The 21,336-nt window shown below is 42.4% G+C and overlaps 3 protein-coding genes across 4 annotated transcripts in view; 1 reads left to right on the forward strand and 2 right to left on the reverse strand.

The window, feature by feature from the left end:
• RBM48 (RNA binding motif protein 48) overlaps nucleotides 1–1,374 on the forward strand; it is a 3,752-nt gene extending 2,378 nt beyond the window's left edge. For both annotated transcript variants that reach the window (XM_032443119.1, XM_015853529.2), the window contains exons 4-5: nucleotides 41–561; nucleotides 1,031–1,374. In XM_032443119.1, coding sequence (XP_032299010.1) covers nucleotides 41–561; nucleotides 1,031–1,117 — 608 coding nt within the window. In that variant the 3' untranslated portion in view covers nucleotides 1,118–1,374. The remainder of the gene's footprint in view (nucleotides 1–40; nucleotides 562–1,030) is intronic.
• EFCAB1 (EF-hand calcium binding domain 1) lies at nucleotides 1,315–8,261 on the reverse strand. The gene is made up of 7 exons (XM_015853534.2): nucleotides 7,753–8,261; nucleotides 4,294–6,857; nucleotides 3,920–4,075; nucleotides 3,403–3,507; nucleotides 2,786–2,937; nucleotides 2,541–2,645; nucleotides 1,315–1,512 (listed from the first exon to the last, which is right to left on the reverse strand). Exons 2-7 carry the CDS (start codon nucleotides 4,418–4,420, stop codon nucleotides 1,462–1,464), a joined length of 696 nt encoding a protein of 231 aa, XP_015709020.1. The 5' UTR covers nucleotides 4,421–6,857; nucleotides 7,753–8,261; the 3' UTR covers nucleotides 1,315–1,461.
• FAM133B (family with sequence similarity 133 member B) lies at nucleotides 8,242–19,869 on the reverse strand. The gene is made up of 10 exons (XM_015853525.2): nucleotides 19,721–19,869; nucleotides 16,426–16,523; nucleotides 15,580–15,658; nucleotides 13,535–13,609; nucleotides 13,345–13,377; nucleotides 12,855–12,923; nucleotides 11,071–11,166; nucleotides 10,294–10,341; nucleotides 8,920–9,015; nucleotides 8,242–8,325 (listed from the first exon to the last, which is right to left on the reverse strand). The coding sequence occupies exons 1-10, from the start codon at nucleotides 19,742–19,744 to the stop codon at nucleotides 8,242–8,244; spliced, it is 702 nt and encodes a 233-aa protein (XP_015709011.1). The 5' UTR covers nucleotides 19,745–19,869.
• Nucleotides 19,870–21,336: the final 1,467 nt, after the last annotated feature.

A 21,336-nucleotide genomic window follows, 5' to 3' on the forward strand; every position in this document is an offset into this window, starting at 1 on the left:
AATGAAGCTGTTTTCCTTTTCTTTTCTTGTTGTTTTAAAGACTGCTTTCTGTTGAAGAAAACAGAGAGGCCTCGGAGGACCAAGTCTGATTCTCAGTGGAGTACCCCAGGATCACATGCAGCCACTCACTGGGATCCATCCTGCTTTCCAGTTCCTCATGGGTTGTCCCAAAACATGGAATATCCTTCTGGCAATCACAGTCAGGACCTTTTGGCTTTTCCCCACTGCGACAACCCCAGTGCTGAAACCTCTGGGAACTCCAGTCAAAGCTCATCCCTAACTCAGAAGGCGCATCCAGGAGGATGTGCTGCACCAGTGCCTTTAATTCAGCAAAGAACAGTTCCAGCTGATAACGGCATTGACAGGTTTATGCCTCGTACAACTCACCTGCAGGAACGTAAGAGGAAGAGAGAAGAGGGTAACAAATGTGCCCTCACTGAAACAAACGTGGACAGTACTGACATCGTTATTGGCCCACAGCTACCAGAAGTACCTCAGGTGGATATGGATGATGATTCACTGAATACATCAGCTATGCTGATTCGAAATAAGCTGAAAGAGGTATGGATTCGTAAAGTTCTGATATTTTCATTTGCACACATCCTTTTAAAAGAAGTACATTTCTAAAACACTTGCCAAAACCACATTTTTTTTCCCTTCCCAAAATATTCAAGTCCAGAAAGTGTATCAGACCTTACTTTAAACACCTCTGCTACGGAGAGCAAGTGGTAAAACATTAATTCTGTCTATCATGGAGCATTGGAAATTGATTTGTGTGATTGTTTTCTTTAGGAAAGAAGGAGTAGCTAACACACTTGCGTTTCTTGAGACTTTCAGCTCTCTTGTATTTAATGCTGCCTTCGGTGTTACTTTTCCTCCCTTTTCTATTGAAAAAGAAATCAGTACAAGTGTGACTATAAGAACATATGCCTGTTAGTACTCAAAGATTGAAGAGACAGCCTTACTCTAAAACCAGCGTTTAAACAGTGGTTATGCTTTACTTGAATTATTTTCTTTTTTCCCATTTCAGGTAGCAGAGTCTGTTTCAAATACATCTGTGGAAAAGCCAGGCAGTAGTGCCACCAAGCCACTGGTAAAGCAGAGAAGAAGAATATAGGTACTGCTGGCAGCACCTTTTTTTGCAGGGGATATAACTTAAAATACTTAGTTTTCTTTTATAAATTAAAAAAAAAGGTGTTTTATATTGCATTTCCAAGCAATTCCTTGTTGAAGACTGTACCAGGATAAACTAAAGCAGTATAATACTGCAGCAACCTTGTCCCGTGTATATAAAAGAACTGCAATTAGGTAAAGTAATAAAAGCAAATTCTATTTATTCCATAGCTTGTACAGTAAAGGAATATTGAAACTTAAGATATCAATTGCTTTGTGTTGCTTTTATTCCTACTGTCTTCTGAGGGATGATGAAGGATCCTTAGAGCAGCGTTGCAGTTGTTGGAGTTACGGTTCATGCTTTTCCCGGAAGGTTTTCTTTTCAAATGCTGTACTGCTCTGTTAAATCAGGACAGAAGAACAACGAGTTTATTCTCAGCTAGCTGGTGCATTTACATCTAGCTTGTTAGAAAAAGGCAAACTGAAATGTGTAAGTAATGAAACAATGCTCTGGAGCATGGAAAAGCTAAATCCAGTAGCATTACTGTCATCGAGAAACAGATCAGTTTGAAGTTATAACTGCACTGGGAAAGCTTGTGAATCCTGAGCTTTCTTCATTTAGTGCTCGGAGCTGAAATCTATTGATTTTGGGGATGTGGAAGGATGTATAAAAGGAGTTCTTTTTAAGAATATAACTACTGACCTGGTAAAAAGGCACTGGTTGGGCAGGGTGCAGAAGAGAATACACAAATAGTGGAATCAATAAACTGACTCAGTTTCCTACCTGTTGCCACAACTGGCTGGAATCGTATCCCTGATATTTTTATTATTAATTACTATTACCAAGTATATATTATTAATTAGTATGAATTACTATTACCAAGGAGACATCTATGCTTCAGTTTGATTTAACGCTGAGGAAATTTCCACAGCCCAAATGACCATCGTTCAGGAAAAAAAACCTCTCTGAATTGGATGTATTGCTAATAAAGGAAGCTCAGCTGGATGGAATTTAGCAATAGCAGCACTATATTCTGAGCAGCCTCTCCCACAAGCGTGGCAGTGGAGCCAGGGGCACTGAGGAAAGAAGAACAAACACTGCATTCCTGGAAAAGTTTCAGATAAACTCTGCAAGAGATTGATCTCGTTTTCTTAGCCTGGGAGCTATGAGATGCTTTATGAGAATCATTTATTGCACTGCTGCACTGCTGCAGTATGTTTCTATGCTCCGTGGTATCAGTGTTTGAGTGTGTCAAGAAACATGTAATGTGACAGGCATATAGGAACCCAGAACACACGTATCTCACAACTGAAACACCATCTGAATTCAGCAAACCTCATACGAAGACGGTTAATACCACAGTATGAACATATAGTTAAAAGCAGGAAGAAGATATGTTGTTGTTTTTAACTGAAGGCTGATGTACCTTTAAGTCTGGCAAACATGGTCCAAAAGCTTCTAAGAGAAGGTTTTCATTTTTCACAGATTCTTCAAAGTCCGCAAAAGAAAGTTTGCCATCATGGTCAAGGTCCTTCAAAAGGAGAAGTCTTTAGCAAAGAGCTGCAATAACTGCCTGTTTATTTAACAGACATTTTGTTCAGGTGGATTTAATCCTCAGATGGGGAGCACGAGCTTGAGAGATATTTAGTATCACAATAAAAAAGTACTTGCCATTTTCTTAAGGACTATGTCTACCAAGTCCTTAATTCCCTCATCACCGTCGTCTTCTGATGGTGGTTTGATAAGGCTGTTTTTCAGCATTTGAAACATCTCCTCTCTCGAAATATATCCATCACCATTCAGGTCATAAACCTCAAAACAATCTTTTCAAAAGATAAATTCAAAGTTCATACAAACTACATCACCCATTAGTAAAGCTGTTGCCTATAGACAAGGAATATGAATAAATGCCATCACACAGCAGTATATCCTAGAGTGCTCACTGCAAGGCTGCATATCTTATAGCCTGTGGTCGTTCTGATGTTACATCCTGGCACACATTCTAGTGGTGTGACATCCTAAACCATGTTCCAGAGCAATGCTTTATGATGAAATGTGACAGCATATTATGGATGCCTGATGCTGAAACTAGAACTATGGTAACAACATGCTGTCATTCTCCTTCTATAATACTCCCCCTCCACCCCCAATCTCTTCTTCCCCTCCCCCTTTTATTCCTGCTTTTAAAATCTCTAGAGTTTGCATTCTTTTCCTCTACCATCTTTCATAATTCCACACTCCTGAATAGTACAATTACCACTAAGCACCGGCACGCAGATACACCTTACATTTAATCCTTTCTTCCAGTGTCCCCCGCAGAAATACCGACAGGCCTTCCACCCACTCCACCACACTGATGCAGTTATCGTTGTTTTTATCGAAGGTGCGGAACACTGGAAGGGTTATTAGATGCATTTGGAATTTACATCATACAGAAACAGAAATAAATATTTCCTTGTGTTCAATGAAAAGACAATCACATTTTTCCTCCAGCAGAAAAACACCTTCATCAAGTCAAGAAGGAATTCAGCATAGGAAGTTCCGCACGAATGTGCAGAACTTCTTTACAGTGAGGGTGACGGAGCACTGGAACAGGCTGCCCAGGGAGGTGGAGGAGTCTCCTCTGGAGATATTTAAGACCCGCCTGGACGCCTACCTGTGTGATGTGGTGTAGGGAGCCTGCTTTGGGAGGGGGGTTGGACTCGATGATCTCTAGAGGTCCCTTCCAACCCCTACAATTCTGTGATTCTGTGAAGGGCTGCCCAGGGCTGACAGGGAATCCATGTCCCTGCCGATCCGCCTCACCTCTGTCCATCACCACGTCGTCCGTCATGCCGAAGGTGCTGTGCAGGGTGTCGCGGAACATGTTGCGATCGAAGCCGACGGCGGCGAAGCGGCTGTAGGACGCGCTCACCAGCGCGTCGAAGAGCCTGATGAGGCATCCCACCTCAGTTTTGTTAACTGGGAGCCGAAACACAAGCAAACTTTATCACCAGGATATAGGAGAGCCGTGGATATAGGATATAGGAAACCTTCCCGCATTAAGCTGGTTCTGGGGACGTGGAAAGCCGCCATCGCCCCCACCTCCCCCCGGCACCACGCGCCGTCCCTAGGGCTCAGTGTGGCGGGCAGCGGGGCTCAGCCAACGGCCCCGGCCCGTCCATCCCCGCGGCACTCACAGTGCTTAGCCGAGCGCCTCAGCGACTCCGTCAGCTGCTGCAGCCGCTTCTTGCTCATGGCGGCGGCCGCGTCGCCGCTGCTCGGGTTACCCGGGTGGGGTGGTGCCCGGCCCTGCCCGCCCCTCATGGTGACGGTACGCGGCCCTGCGTGCAGCGGGCAGCTCAGTCCGCCCCGCCTCAGGCCCGTGAAGCCGCAGCTGGCGGCCCCTTCTGTACACGCGCACCACGGTTATTATCTAACGAGGAAAAGAAGATACAAGAGGAGACTCCGTGTGGTTGTCTAATGTATTGAAAACCAAAACACATTCCATCGCCAACATGAAAGCGGCTTCGCTGTGAACTGACAAAGCTCCTTAATAGCTACACCACGAACAAAGCGCTGCAGGTGTTTGAGAAGCACACAGCTGACAACAACAGCACTTCTATTGAGACAAGTAAAACAACACACAGGCCTATGGCTGTGGAAGACTGCGGCCCTCGTTCCCATTTGTCTTTCTTTCTGTTGCATGTAGTTGTGTAAAAGTCAACTAAGGTATCACACAGAGCAGAGCATCCGACATGGTTCATTACAAATGGTTACCAACACTGCAACGCCACAACTCAAAACAAAAACACAAAAGCCCCCAACCCAACCCAACCTAACCCAACCCCTACTACTCGCTGCCTTTATTTAACCTCACTGACACAACGGGGCTGAGGATCAGTAGCATCAACCAACAATATAAAATATGCCATCCAACTCTTTAGTGCACTTTAGGACATCGCTGCAACTCAATACGTGTTATTTTCTAAGAACTCAACAGAAAAGTCAACGTCACTGTAGAACGACAACGTCAAATCGTCTTTCTCCCCTCAGTCTTTATTTATGATCTGCAGACTAATGATCAGTTATGAAAGGTCTTGAAATCCTTGGCAATAAAATACTTCCAACATCGGTATGTTAGAGGTAAGTTAGAAGTTAGCACCTGTGCAGTGGCAAAAGGGGCGGATCGTTCCTGTAATCTCTAGCTGACCACTCAGACAGATGGGCGGTTGTTAAAGGCTAAAGCAGGCGCAGCCACGGGTACTTCAATGGAAGATACAATGAGAATTTCATGTAAAAACTGAAGTCTAACGATTGCTTGTGTTTTCTTGCGTGCACATTTAATTTATAAAAGCTTATTTTCAATTCCTAAAGCAACTAATTTAAAATAAAACAGCTTTATGATTTAGGTCAACATTCTGTAGCCCTCCAGTACAAAAATATAAATACAAACTGTTTAAACAGCATATTTAATGAGATTCTGGCAGTATGGTGGTTTATTTCTCCTTAATCTAACAAGATGCGTCATGTAACAGGTCTGCCACTGAACTTGCTTAGAGTAAAATCAGCTTCAATATGAAGCTGTTAAGGTATCAAAACCCTGCTTTTTACATGCTAAATATCTTCAGCAAGTGTGCACTTCAACACAGCAATGAACTTAACTGTAAGAGTAACTAAATACGTACACAAAACTCTGCATGTGGAACATAATCCAGAGAACTGGTTACAATGAATGATTACCTGCATTTTGTTAATTTAATAAAGGTACAAATCATGCACAGCGATCCAAAAGTTAATGTGAAGGGAAAAGAAAAAACTACCGGAGTTTGCAAGAAGTGTTCGACTAAACCAAAATGAAATGAAATGAAATATGCTCATTTCCTAGCACAGATCTATCGCTATTTCAAAGAAGCAGAGGTAAAGTCTTCTGGCTTTGAATGTCAGTTACACTGCAAAATGTCATTGCTCTTGCTTAATGCAGAAGCACATGCTCAGAAGCCCAGAACTGCTTATTCAGAAAAGGTCTGCTGACAATAGTTCTGGCCTCTCTAGAATCAGAGATGCTGCGTGGATTAAAAATAGCAGAGATTTGCAAGGATCAAGGCAAAGGCACCCTATTCAGTTAGCCAAATGGTAGCATTCCCTTTCTCATAAGCATGAAGACAGTAATGGGGCAATTACTACAAAGGCAGCATTTTATACGTTGTCATTCATTTCCCGTTCCATAAATGCCATTCGCAGCCACCAGCTGGTAACTCTTTAAGTATAATATAAACCTACAAGATGAATTTGGGATTTTATTTGTCCTGATTTACAAGTAAAGGCTATTACTAACGCTTTAAAACACTACTTTCAGTATCTAAAAAGTTTAACTCTTACTTCCCAATATTTTACATCTTAGCTGGACTAAGCTACCATCTTAACGTTGTTTCAAACATCTAACACTGCTTACTGGACTTTAATCAAAGTTGTACCTCATGTATTAAGCAGCAGGCAATAACAACGGTCTTTCCCAGCACAGCTGCATCTGGCTGGCTACTGAAAGATTAGGAATATTTCTAGAACACAGGAAAACTCATGCAGTTTGGTAAAGTTTGTTATCATTTCACAGTTTCAATTTCCTTCAGTCATTGCACTTTTGTTGATAGTCTTGCTTTTTTTGTTTTTTTAAATACTATTCCAAATCCGAGTTTGAGCCAGCAGCTTTCTTTTTCTTCTTTTTACTGTGCTTCTTGTGCTTCTTTCTCTTTTTGGCTTTATCCTGAAAAAGAAATAATAAAGAAAAAAGCAAAAAGGAAGTTAGAGTATGAGCAAAATTCCATCTACTGAATTCCATTCAATAACAGCAGGAGCAGGGCAATGAAAGCTCTCCTGAGACATTTTGGAAGATGTTTCTGTAAAAAATCTATGGCACTTCAGAGCAGAGTTTTATAAAAGCCTATTGGAAAATCACAAAAGGAAAGTTCACAATGTGCACTATTACAAAGAGTTTTCAATTCGTCTCCATTGTGGTCTGGCTCCTTCCCAGCCCTCAGCATCATCACTATCATATTTCTTCATCTTTTTAATGCTTTCTCAGTGCTTTACAGATTTCTAAGAAAATAATAAACTGCGTTGAGATCTGACATATATGGGAGTAACTCGCATCTTTACAGACTTCAATTAGGTGCTCATTTTCACAGTGCACTATACTAGGCTAAAATCTCCAGCACTTGCACCTTAATTAAAACAAAAGATAAGAGTTTCATTTTTAAATATTCACATATACACTTAATTAACACCACCAGGTTCAATCAAAAACTGAAAGATCAAAACTTATCCTTTTTCAAGTGGAATTCTTCAGTAGGTGTAACAACATAAACATAGCGACTTAGGTATATCTTAGTTCTACAATAGACACATTACTTGTCTCTTTTAAGATAAAAAATAAGTCATTAGTAATTTTATGACAAGCAAACGAACTCAAATTCCACAGAAAACATGTACTGAAATTCCTGTGCTTAGGTACCATAACTCATTTGAGCAACTGAGGTACCTAATTATGAACAGTGCTGCTTATAGTGCATACAGAGTAGCTCAGAATGACTACATCTCTAACTCAGGTACATGGGACATATCTGAGGTCCTACAGTATCACTGCTGAACCTTTGTCCCACCTTTATCATCAGAGGAAGTATCCACAAAGCAGAGAAATGCAACAGGTTGCCAGCAGCACTTCTTTTGTTTGAGGGAAGAATTCTATTAGTATTGTGATGCTGCAGAGATTGTGTCCTAAGGCCCTCTTTATGCTCTGGTATAGAAGGTGTACAAAGGAATACTTATACATGATACTCCTACAAAGGAACAGCCTCAATACCTATATGGCATGTTGCTACCTCAGCTTATACAGAAATTTGTAGTTCTGTTAGGCTGGTACAGTGTAAAACATATTTTGACTTGATGCAATGGATGTTAAATACATCTCAATTCATATACATATATATCTATGTAGTTAAAGTAGTGACAAACCTGTCTCTTAATTATGCAGCTAAAAAGGTGTCTTCAACAGATAAAGAGAGAAATATCAAATTTCAACTCATCTGACTTTAACTATAAAGCATTTGTGTTACTGTGAAATTATAAAATAATTAACCAAGTACAAGATATTACTGTCTTAACACTACAGTATAAGGGATACTTGCTGTTGCTTTCTCTTTCTCCTCATTGCTTTTCTTCTTTTTCACCTGAACCTAAAATAAATGAATAAATAAATAAATGTCATGTAATGAGACAGCAGCTTTGGAAATGCTGTTTTATATGAAGTTTGAACTTTTGTTGTATAAAAATGAGAAACAGCAGAACATTGACAGGGCAGACTGAGCAGTTGCTGAAGAAACCGACTATAACAGTGTTATATTCTATAATAACTGTAATCCAATAAATGTCTGATTTCTAGGCACTCTGCTATTAAAACATTGCAGAACAAGCAGCCAAGAGAGATGTAACAGTAAAACTACCGAGTGAATAACATGGTTGAAATTTTAATGGAAAAAAAACAGCAAACTGGAACCTCCTGCCTGTCTGTATTCAGTGATCAGAGAGAACTCTTGTGAGGCACCACTTAGCCTCATTTTATTAAACCCCAAAGCATCCATGGAAAGTTGTAAAGTTTCAAGAACATTAATTCAGAATGACCTGTATGTGGTAGGAGTTGCACTAAAATCAATTGTATGGAACAGAACATTTCAATAATATATTCAATTTGGGCTAGTTTTAGCTGCTTACTCATGGGAATCAGTAAGCTGAAAGCATTATAACAGCTGAAGTTTAGCCTTCACACTGACCTCCTCTGTCTGATCCGCTTCTGATAAGGACTCTGATGATAAAGGCCCATCACCACGATCGGCTTTCTTCCTCTTTCTGTGATGATTTTTGCCATCCTACATAAAGCAATATATTTGCAAGTAACAGTAAGCCTTCCAGGTATTAGGAAACTTCTGCTTTAAAATTACATGGAAATATTATTTCTAAGTTATGAAATATTTAAATAATTTACGCATTAAACTAATTACTCATCAGCAAATCATCACACAGTTAAAATGCTTTCAGTGAGAATATAATGATTTTCTGTGTGTTGCTCCATTACCAAGATACTGCACCTTCTAAAGAATGATCTATTAGTACAACACAGTCTCTTCTTTTAAATGAAAGCTCACAGAGGAGCAAGCATTTTTAAATGCTTCATCACTGCAAAAGACTGCAGAGTAAATGAAGATGTCTCAGAGTACGCACAAACACAGCTGCTATGGTGCTGATAAAGTAAAATGCTCCCTTCAGACCTGTACCTCTGGCATGGGACACGTTCTTTCATTTTATATAAATAGTTTCAATATACTTAAAGAGCAGTCTTTTCTTTTACAGTTTTAGTTTTTGTAATTCAGATGCTGCAAGAGATTGTTCTGATGAGCCACTTTTTTTTCTCCCCTACACTTTTTCAACTAAGCTTTGCTCTGGACCGAGCAAGGTATTGCTAAGAGTGAAACTACTTTCTTCCATTCTATTTCAGTCAAAAGAACAGTAAAAATTCTTATAAATCGTCTTTTTGAGTGCTGAGATTACTTACATCGACCCTCCTACTTAGTCTATTACTGGTACCACAATCCTTTCCCAGAATCACTCACAAAGAGCACACACAATGTAACCCATCTGAGAGGGCATCTTCATAACAGAAAAGACCTGCAGCCCTCAAAAGCCTTTTGATTTCAGAAGTGTGAAAGCAGCAGCAGAGCTTAACCAAAACTAAGGGACTATGGTAGTCATTTGCTCTATGAAGAGAAGATACACAAGAAGAGTTGCTGGGAAATGAGAACTAGGAAACAGAAATACAACAAGGAAAATAAAGAATCAACGTGTTTGCCCGATGCAATGGAGATTTTATACCTCAAACCTAATACTGATGATTACAGTGGCAGGGAGCAATGTGTTAACAAAGGTAGCTGAAGAGAAAGACTAGGGCTGACACTGAAAGCTTTGCTAGTTTACACACAGAAATAACTAACATTTAAGTCAACAAGATTATTTGCATTCAATGCAGTAGAAGGAGGAAAGCCCTCAGATACGTGTGTACAAAATGGGTGAGATGTGAGAGAGGAGGGAAGAGACCCACTATGTATGTACAACGAAGTTCTGATGGAAGTACTTAAAACATATAACTCTACCTTCTCTTTCTCATGGTCTTCCTTTGACTTCTTCTTTTTTGTGCTGTCCTAGGTAGAAAGAAGAACATTCACCATGACAAAATTATTCCAGTAAAAAAAGAAATGGCAACTGCAGCCTGACCCACTGCCTTTTTCAGTATATTGAAGACTGTTAACATGACCAATACAATAAACAAGATTTTGATAGCACCTGCTCATTTCTGGAACAAACAGTGAGAAAAGGTCTATATGACATCAAATAACAGAGAACTTTCTCAAAGCAGTACACCTAGAGAGCCCCTAAAAAGACACCGGTCACTACTACCATCACCAGATACTCCTCTAACCCCCAGCAGTCTGCAATCTTTATTCTCTCATCCATCCAAACACACTTAGGAAGGCAGTATTCTGGCCACTGATTCCCTGCAATAGCTGTATTCTCACAGATGGCATTCCATTCAATAATAGCAATGTGGACAAGAACATCACAGAACATTTTTGTTTTTGAAGTGTTAATGTAGCATTAGAACAAAACATTTGTGCAGCACAAAAACTGCTTATGTCTGAATTCAGAAAATCAGATAGAAACTGTTGGAATATTCAGCTTCTAAAGAACTGTATTCAGTCAATGCACTGTGGGCAGCAGAGGTACGTTCTGGATCACACCTTAAAGATACAAGCACAGCTCAACCACAGTAAGAATGCGTGACTTTGAATGCAGCAATTACAAAGCCAGAAACGCTTGTCTCCATAACGCAGATCAGAGACATTTCCTGAGGGCAATGTGCACTTAATTACCTTGCTGTCTGACTCAGATTCAGAAGCTGAGCTTGATGAAGACTTCCTTGAGGATCGATGTTTCTTTTTCTTTTTTTTCTTCCCCTGCTTTTTATCCTATCCACAAATATTTTAGGAAAAAAGAAAAAGACAATCCTGAGTTTACTTTCACTGGATATTAAAGACTTACATCACATGCAAAGAATAGGGAATGCCAAATTCCTACGTTATTATTTTCTCTTGAGGAATAAATACACTACAATTGATTCCTTCAGTGGAAGACATTCCTAACTCTACTGCACTGAAGAAAACCAAACTAGAGTAAAATTCAGGCTTCCTAGATTCTGTTTATCACTGAGATGTATGTTACAGAACCTGACCATCTCTAAAGAAGATTTATGCCAAACTAGTAAAAATGATACATTTGCATTGCTGAAATGAGATGGGGGGATTCTACTGGAAAAGCACACAAATCCATGCTCACACAGCAATGGGTTCAGTTTACAAGCAAGCCATCCAGAACACATTCGTTTATGAAGAAGCTATTGAACGGACAGATATCTAAAATTCACAACTGTATCATATGTACCAAATTTAAGTAGTTTTATGCAAACGAAGCCCTCAAGGAATATTTTAAAATATATTGCCAAGATCTGTGTTAAGTCTCATGATGAAGTGTCAGCTGGTATTTAATTCTACTTTTTATATGAAATACTCTTTAACAGAAAAATATATGCTGCTGTGCATCCTACTTCCTATCAGTTCAGTATGTTACTTTTGTTTTCCCCTCATTTTTCTAGAAAGGATGGCCTGAAAGCCTTATTCTGATCACAGACTTTTTATGAGGGCAAGTAGCAACAGGATGAGGGGAAACAGTTTTAAACTGGAAGAGGGCAGATTTAGACTAGATATTAGGAAGAAATTCTTTACTGTGAGGGTGGTGAGACACTGGCATAGGTTGGTCAGAGAGGCTGTGGATGCCCATACAACAGAAGCATTCCACCACCTGGCCTAGTGGGAAGTGTCTCTGCCTATAGCAGGGCATTGGAACCAGATGGTCTTAGAGGTCCCTTCCAACCCAAACTGTTTAGTTATTTCCACGATTACAGTCATTTTTTCTTTGCCTTTTATCTGGTAATACTAGTTGACATATGTCAAAGAAGACTGCATAAGGAGGTTGCTTTCAGAATCTGCAGCATTTAAGATACTTTGCAAGCCTTCACAGCAAGACGCTCTATTTCTTGCTCAAAGACCTTAGCTGTGTTAACAGTGATTTAGTGGTTAAGTGTTAGTTCAGAACTGCTGACACTATACTAGATCCAAAGAATATCTCAAGTCCAGAAGAATCTCTTCCAAAGTATGTAAAAAAAGTTTTAATCTCGTGGCTTCAGAGTATTGCTGTGGGTTAGTCTAGCTTGCAATGAATCTCAGGTTCTACAGATAAAATGGGTTAATATACATAGTATGTTCTCATTACTTTTCTTCATTCCATAATGAACTACAGTATCACCGTTTTAAAAGTAACTTTATTGGCTGTTCAAGTAAGTAAATAATAAGTAAAATTAAACAAATACTGGCCACTAATTCAGTGACTTGAGTACACATGGTAAAATGCTTACTCATCTTCAGTTACATCTTCCATGTTCAAAACAGAAATCCCAAGTATTTTCTCCATGATGGAGGAGTTCTCTTAACACAATTAAAACAGACTCCACAGTTACACCTCAAGCATGCTGAGATCAATACAAACACAATATTTGACTCAGAATACAAAACATGTTACACCCTGGTAGTTTAGTGCTTACCTCATCTTCTGAATCAGATGCACTGCTGGAAGAATCAGAGCTTGATGAAGAAGAGGAAGATGAAGACAACTTGACCAAACACAACAAAAAGTGAAGCTTGTGAGATGCAGCATTTTGTCCACCAAATCAATAAGTCCATACAAACACCTAATCTTAAGATCTCTCCATTTGCAAAGCATTATCAACAACAGTTTACTTCCAAGAAGCTGAGCTCAGCTAGATTTTCTTAAATAAGACAGTAAAAAATATCAGACGTCACTTTTTATGTGATGATGTATTTTTAATGTTTTCCCCCCACACCAATTACTCCTTAAGCAGATGTAAAGTTCTCCTTGTGCAGAATAATCTACCTCTCTCCAATTAAAATCAGGTAATTTATCATCCAAATTCAAAATTCAAACTATGTCCCCTCTTTACAAGAAAACCCGAATGGCAAACAGGCACAATCCCAAAGCAGAAAAAGGCTCAGAAAACTGAAAATTTTGCTCACCCTACTAGATTTCTTCTTTTCTTTTTTCTTTTTCTTAAAAATAGAATAAAACAAATGTTATTTTTGGCAACGTGTTCCTGTGCATTTAGGTTTATATAAATTGATGCTGGTTTTAAAAATGTTTTCATAGCATTTTGTATTGCAAAAACTGGTTCCAAACACCAGCTGTACCAAACTGAAAATAACTGACCTCTTTCTTTTTGGAGGAACTCTCATTTCCACCTAGTAATTTCTCCCTGTGTTTTTCCAGTTCTTTCTTCCAATTCTGAAACAAACAAAATAAGGGTGACAAAACCATTATTTCCAAACAACTCTATGAAGAGAACTTTGTCAAAATCATATCCTTTACTTAGTAAGTTTTCACAAAACCCACAGAAAATAAACAGCCTGTAGTTTTAACCATGGCTATGGTGCACTTGGTATTACAGAAGATAAAACTATTGCAGTTATCTTAGTTCACACCTTAATGTTCAAGTTAGCTGGGCTTAAGAGATGGTTATTCATCTTGAAGGTCATCAATTTTGGTCTCTTTGGTTTTATAGCATCACAGAGCTCTTGTTAGAACATGTCAGTACAGTGGGTCAGCCTACCAAAAAACAAACGCTTGGCCTATGTTTTAAAATTGCCTGAAGTAGAATTGCAAGACAAATGTTCCTGGCCCTTCTTCAACACATGGGTGTATCTAAAGTCTGTTCTGTGCTTTGTCAGTGTCAATGATTAGAACTTCATTATGCACATCTCTTTTGTTTCCCTCACAAGTTCTCTCAATCTATCTCAAATTCAAGGGTTCTGAAGCATCCAACATCTCATCACAATGAAATTCTGCTAGCTTGCACTATTCCTGCTTTCCATGTCAGCAACATCAAATGCTCCCTTCTTTATTATTATTCTGATTCTTCCTTTCCACCTAATTAAGCTGTACTGGTATTGTACTGGCAAAGAAATGACAACCCACATACTGTGCTAAAGGGAAAGAAATATCAGGAATTGAATATGATTATACACGTGCAGTGCAATATGATACAGAGAACTCTGGGTCAGCACACGGTGAGTTAGCTTAACAGTGCTGCTGAAAGAAGTCACAGGGTTAATCAGGATACAGTGCTGCATGCAGTGTTTCTGTGATCCAAGGCAATGCCTACACAGTACTGCAGAAGGGTGGGTGCTTCAGCTACCTGGTGCTACCTACAGACCTTCTGACAACAGGCTGGGCTTTGTTCGGCAGAAATTCTCTCTGAAGTAGAAACAGATTGAGTATGTGTTCTTTAAAAACAAACAATAAAAGAAAAGATACAGCATCAGAACAACTGTCAGTAAACTGAGCGAGAGGGCACCTCAGTCAGAGGCTTGCAACCCTTTCTACCACTTAAGAGATCTGAGCTTAGAAGATACAAATAATTGATTATAAAGTAAAGGGATCAAATACTAAACCAAACTCACAGAGCTGAAACTGACAGAGCACAAAACAACCAGTCTCCTCAGAACCGTATCCTGTCATCTTCCAAATACTGGTATAAATTCCAAGGCAAAACAATGTAACAAGCAGAGTCCCAAGCCCTTTCAGTAACAGAGGAGGAGCACTATCTACTTCAACCAAAAACTCTCACACAATGTTGAAAATTAGTGCTTGAAGCTTATCCAAAGATACCAGAATCCAAGGAGGGAACAAAGCAGCTAAATTCATTATCTACTGTTTGCTTCCTATATACACAACAGGAGTCAGACATGAAACTTCCTTACAGTGTGCTGATCTCCAGTAGATGCTAAACACAGTTACCAGAATAGCCCCACTTATAGCAGGGAACCAGCACAGAATTTAATCAGCTTAGGATGAGAGAGGAGTGTTCCATCAGCAGGTCTGGACATTCAAGGCCATTCTTAGTGCACTCTCCCACACCCAAATCATAATATGTACGTTCCTCACTAGCGCAGCCTGATTCAGTAACACATCTCTTCCCAATGTATTTGGGTTGTGTGACCTTAAACAAGTGATGATTAGTTTGCATTTTCTTCACAGCATTTCTCAAAACTTTTTATGCAGTGCTTCTCTGGATCAGGAGGTGCTCTTCGTTGGTTAATAAGTAATGTTAATATTCAATACAAACAAAGTAAAGCATTCTCTCACAGAGCACAGTGAAATGTTATGGGTACTCGGTGCTGTTAATGATAAGGGAAAAAAAAGCAGCATACAAGGTAAAACAACTGAGGCATTAACATACTAACAACATTACCAACCTCGTTCATCTTCTCTTCAAACTCAGCCAAAGCCCTGGATCCCTTCTTTTTCTTCTCTAGCTGTTCTTTCACTTCTTCCCTGTACAAAAAGGATGAGAGATCAGTCACTGCAATCCCACAATCAAAAATACCTGCTTCAGTGTCTGACTTCATGTGGGTTTGGTTTGTTTTTTGAAGTTTAGCTTTGGCTGAACTTCCAACAGAAAAATTACCTCAGATGCTACACATATGGTAACTGAACTGTAATAACTTGAGCACGGTAGCAAAACCTCTCTGAAAGATCTAAAGTTAACTTTGCAATTAGTTAAACTGCGCTCTAATTTCTTAAGAGAGGAGGTAAAATGGCCTGAATGCAAAGTAAGCTGTTTGCTGGTATCTTAAAGCAATGATTTTGTGGGGTACGGTAGACTATGTTCTAAGAATCAACCAGCAAAATGTTTTTTTTTTTTTTTTTTGTTTCCTAGAGATCACTTTGTTTTAAAATTCAACATGCCTGCAGGCTTTAAAGCGTTAGGACTCTGAAAGAGGTATAATAACCATTAGTTTACTGGGAGCTATTGGTAATAGGTGAATGGTTGGACTGGAGGATCTTTTAGGTCTTTTCCAACCTTGGTGATCCTATGGTTTTCCTCTTCTGAGAAACTGTAGCCAAGGTATTTAAAGACAAATAAGAAACGTATTTTAAAGTGAAATTTTATCTTTAAAAGAAGAGACTATGTATTTAGAAAATAGCATCTTGGCCAGAGCCAAGGAACCTTTCAAAGTGCATCGCTGCGTATTTGGGGGAGAACGTAAGTAACTGAGAGAATACAGGGAACAAATCCTTCACTTGGCTCAGGCACTTACCACGTCGGCCTTGGTCTGTTCAAGTAATCTTGTATTGTTGGTCCCGAATTCTGGGCAGGACCTCGTGCTCTGGCCATAGCGATGGGATTCATGTAAGCCTTGAATATGAAACAAGAAGAAATATAGAGTTCATTGGCTGTGCTATGTTACCAACATCTGTCCTCCCCGTTCTTCACACATCCTTCTTCTCAGTCACAGAAAGACGTGGGAAAAGTGCTTTCAGTTTGTCACACTGTGACAGAAGGAACTCATCCCCCAAAGGACCATTCCCCTCCCCGAGCAATGACTCTGCAAACCGAGTACAGCCTTAGATCGTGGAAACGTTCTTCCCTGGGACATGGAAAGAGCATGATTTAATTTCAGCTCTTTGTCTCTAAGACATCTGGCACTCGGGCTTCTGGAGTTCTGCTCTAAAGTGATGATGGCAGATTCAATGCATCCTGGATAAAATAACACCACGACATAAGACTCTGCTGTAACACCAAACAAATCAAGTGGCGTTCTGCTGACAGTTACGCATACATGAGACCTTGGACACTTACGACTATCTTAAGGCAAGAACCCAGAATTTTATGAGGTACCTATTGTAACCTCAGCAATTAAAGTCAGATAATGAAGCAAAGAATTACTCTATTGTTACTATGCTGATGGTATTTCACTCCTGTAGAAGGGAGGTACATTTCCCTCATCTCCTGGCTCTTACCAGGATGCCATCCCGATGCCTCATTATTTACCTTCACAAAACATGAGACAAACCGCCCCTGCTGCCTGCAGGCTGGAGATAACTAAAAGGTCAAAGCAACGAGCAGCTCAGGTTGCCTGGTACCTTCTTTTCTAGCAGGTGGATGCACGCGCTCAAGTGAAGATACGTGCTCACATTCATAACTGTAGCACTTCATTATATTACAAATCAATTAGAAGTAGGAATTCTGTGTGCAAATTGAGCTTCAGTCAGAAAGGATTTCCTTTAGGAGTGCAGGAATGCAGTGCTTTAACGTTGTTTTCATTAAACCAAGACAACTGCAGTGCACTGGGAGCAGCAGAAATTATGGCAGAAATGCAGTTCCTGCCTTGGCTCCCTGCAGGAATTCCTTGTGAAAGCCTGAGCTTCCTACATTAGCAAATATTCCTAAGAACAAGACTGCTCGCTGTTCTTCCATAAAATATAGCAGTTTTCCTCCCAAACTAACCCAAAATGGTAACAAATCCCTCTCCATCTCTTGGTTAGAGCTGCCAAATACTAGTTTTCTGCCTCAAACTGACTCCCTGCAAGCCCTCCACACAGTGGCACAGTCTTCTTCCTTTCCAGCAGCAGATACACAATGACTGGACACTGTACCACATCCCACTATTGGGGAATGCATGTCTTAAGATATTCCTATAATTTCAGTAGCTTTAATGATGAAGATTCACTCCACCAATAAACATTTCCTAGAAGCACTTACACTGTGTTGCCAAACTGCATTTCAGCAGCCAGAAACCATAGAAAAATGTGTCCTGACAAAGAAAGTGCTCACATGCACATTTATTGTCCTCTCCCAGCAGTTTGCTCAGGCAGTTATTACAGATATGTGTTGTACAGCTTTTGTGTTCATGGAAAGCAGAAGGCATCTTCAGCTGGCCAGGGTCCATGCAAGCCATGAGACCTGTCAGTGCCCTCCAAGTGTCCTGAAGATGTGAAAGAGATAAACTTCTTGTCCTTCTCCTAAGTGTCCAAATGGTGACAGCTTTAAGAATGGCTGTGGGTAAGATATAAGAGGTGGGAAGCTCTGCAATCAGAGGAGCAGAAAAGGGCCCTGTGAGATAACCTGCCTATAGCAGCAGCTGTAGCGGCTGACTCTTCACTGTGCCATAAATTACAGGGATATAAGACTGTCTGGCATGGGTAGGTACATCCCCACTGTAATATTAAAATAACTGTAAGCAGACACCCAAACACAGCCCAGAACACTACCAGAGGGCAACATACCCTCAAGGAAAGACTGAATGTTGTGTTGAGGGACATGGTTTAGTGGGAGCTATTGGTAATAGGTGAATGGTTGGACTGGATGATCTTTTAGGTCTTTTCCAGCCCTGGTGATTCTATGACTCTATGCTTGAAGCACAGGCCAGGCCCTGCACTCCAACACAGTCACATTTTTAGAGTTACAGAACCACAGAATGGCTTGGGTAGGAAAGGACTTGAAGTATCATCCAGCTCCACCCCCCTGCCGTGGGCAGGGCTGCCCCCCACAGCTCAGGCTGCCCAGGGCCCCGTACAACCCATCCCTGAGTGCCTCCAGGGATGGGGCTCCCACAGCTCTCTGGGCAGCAGTGCCAGCATCTCACTTCCCTCTGAGTAAAGAATTAACTCCTGACTCTAGCCTAAATCTCCCCTCTTTTAGTGATCCCGTCATTTTAGTGTCCCAGTGAAGCAACCAAAGGCCCTCAGCTCCCTGCTGCAACAGTGTCTGTGTACACCTCTTGCATGCTGCCATTGAGCCGAGCAGACACTCGTTTATCTGGAGCCAGCTGCAGCTCAAAGCACTTGCTAAAAACACGAGAAGGGGAAATGCAAGACTCACAACTTATTTTTTTTTCATCACAAAACCCAGTAATTGTAAATTATGCCTAAATAAGGGATGAGCATAAGATGCGCGGCTGACTTGTAGGCACAAGTTTCAAGAAGAAAGAGGGATGAACACAGTAACAATGCAGAACGAAGCTCTGCAACCAGGAGTGTATGGGCTTCCTGAGGCGAGCAGAGCTGTGCGAAGCCCATTTCAGCAGGGCCAAGTGCCAGGCGTAAGGGGATTCTGATTAGCGACTACCAGAACTACTTCAGCAGCTCCCACGGGGAACGCCGCATTTCTTACGGACCAGGCCGGCATCTCACCGCCCCGCACTGGGCAGCTCGCACAACAGCTCGCACAACAGCTCGCACAACAGCTCGCACAACAGCTCCCAGTCGCGGCCGCTGCCGGCCGTCACGGAGCCGCAGGGGGTGCCCGCCCCACACGCTCCGCACACCCCCGAGCGCTGCCCGCCCCCGGCCCCGCGGGCCCCCGTGGGCCTCCCATGGGCATCCTCTCCCCACCAGAACAACCAGCGGACCGGCGGCCCCGCTCGCCCGGCCGACGGCCCCCGCTTCCCTTCCCCGGCGGCCGGAGCCTTAGACCGGCCCGGTCGGGCGCTCCGCGGCCTCCGCCCGCCTCACCGCTGCGGCCGCCCGGGCCGAGGCGCCGCCCGGACACCGCGGCCGAGCCCAGTGGCTGCCGCCCGGCCCGCACCGCCGCCACCCGCGGGCGTTACTCACCACGCGGTTGTCCCGCTTCCCCATGGCGCCGCCGCCGCCCAGCCCGGGCCCCTTCCCCGCTCCTGGGAGGCCGCCCCGCAGGCGCCCGGCCCTGCTCGGCCCCGCGAGCGGCGATGGCGGCGGCCGAGCGGCGCCCCCTGCCGACGGACCGTGGCCGGAGCCTCCCGCGACACCGCCTCAGCTCGTGGGAGCGGGGCGAGGCCTCGCGGGGCCCAACCGAGGGAGGGGACGGGGCGGAGCCCTGCGGAGGCGGCGCGGAGGAGAGCGGCGGGGAGTCGTGCGGAGCCGCCTCGGCGGGAGGTCAGAGCTGGGCCGCCGTCATGGGGAGCTGGGGGTTAGGGCAAGTTGGACGGGATTCGGGGCGTGGGCTGTGACGGTGCCCTGGATGTGGAACGTGGAGAGCCCGTCTGCAGTGAACGCAGGGTGCCGTTGTGAGGCTTTGTTCTCTTCTTGCCATACCTAGTGGTCACAGAATCACAGAATGACCCGGGTTGGAAGGGACCTCAAGGATCATGTAGTTCCAACCCCCCTGCCCAGCAGGGCCACCAAACATACACCTTTACTAGATCAGGTTGCCCAGGGCCCCGTCCAACCTGGCCTTGAACACCTCCAAGGACGGGGCATCCACAACCTCCCTGGGCAGCCTGTTCCAGGGCCTAACCGCCTAACCACTCTCCTAGTAAAGAACTTCCCCCTAACATCCAACCTAAATCTTCCCTCTTTTAACTTAAATCCATTTTCCCGTGCTCCTGCTATTGTCAGCCCTTTTTGAAGAGTTTACTCCCCTCCTGGGAGTAAGTTCCCTTCAGGTATTGAAAGGCTGCAAGTGAGGTCACCCCGCAGCCTTCTCTAGGCTTGAACAAGCCCAACTCCCTCAGCCTGTCCTCAATAGGGTCGCTTGGAGAAGTCACTCCATGGCAGAGCGTGAAGCTGTGGCTGACAGCCCCAGAGAGCACCTTGGGGCATTTTGGTGGCATTGCCAATAGCTCTCCCTGCTGTCTTAGGAGCCAGGAAACACATCCAGCCAGATGGGGTGTCTAAGAATGCTGTGACAATACCTACAGGAAAGGCTTCCGGGTGCACAAGAGACCTGAAAGGTGTCCTTTTGGTCTGTAGAACGGCAAAACAAACAGAGCTTCTATGGTACAGTAATACCTGGTGTCATTAGGTATTTCTGAGGCAAAAGAAAATGACAGCATTCAAGGCTGATGTGGAATGCCACATAAGGTAAAGGTAAGCTGTTTTTGTTTCATGCCACGTTGCATCTGAACTGTGGTATGCTGGTTTCGTAAAGGATTTATGTGACTCCATTGTAGTTCTAGGGGGCAAGCACAAAGTTGTGGGTTTAAGTTACAGAATCCTTTGAGTTGTGGGTCTGGTCAGCTTTTGCAGCGCACTCTGCCTAGAGCTGTCATCCAGCAGCATGTGATGCTTCTGTTTTTACATTACTGATGGCTCACTGAAGCCTCCTTAGTAGAAACTACTTTTTATCCTGCTTTAAAGAAAACTTAGTGGTCTTTGCAGTTGTATCAGATGGCAAATGGTTTGGGTTTGGGAAGGGGCGGTAAGGAACAGCCAGTTTCCATCTCCCTGCTATATACAAACAAAGCTGAAAC

Source organism: Coturnix japonica, chromosome 2 (genome assembly GCF_001577835.2).
Source record: "Coturnix japonica isolate 7356 chromosome 2, Coturnix japonica 2.1, whole genome shotgun sequence".
In the NCBI taxonomy this organism is placed as follows: Eukaryota; Metazoa; Chordata; class Aves; order Galliformes; family Phasianidae; genus Coturnix; species Coturnix japonica.

Excerpts from the sequence above, each read along its gene's own strand:
- EFCAB1 (XM_015853534.2), bottom strand. The coding sequence starts at position 4,420 with ATGAGGGGCGGGCAGGGCCGGGCACCACCCCACCCGGGTAACCCGAGC. Across the intron at positions 3,508-3,919 it reads CGACGTGGTGATGGACAGAG|TGTTCCGCACCTTCGATAAA; the intron begins GTGAGGCGGATC and ends TAACCCTTCCAG. Across the intron at positions 2,646-2,785 it reads ACATAGTCCTTAAGAAAATG|GACCTTGACCATGATGGCAA; the intron begins GCAAGTACTTTT and ends CTCCTTTTGAAG.
- FAM133B (XM_015853525.2), bottom strand. The coding sequence starts at position 19,744 with ATGGGGAAGCGGGACAACCGCGTG. Across the intron at positions 13,610-15,579 it reads TTGAAGAGAAGATGAACGAG|AATTGGAAGAAAGAACTGGA; the intron begins GTTGGTAATGTT and ends TGTTTGTTTCAG. Across the intron at positions 12,924-13,344 it reads AAAAGAAGAAATCTAGTAGG|TTGTCTTCATCTTCCTCTTC; the intron begins GTGAGCAAAATT and ends TGTTTGGTCAAG.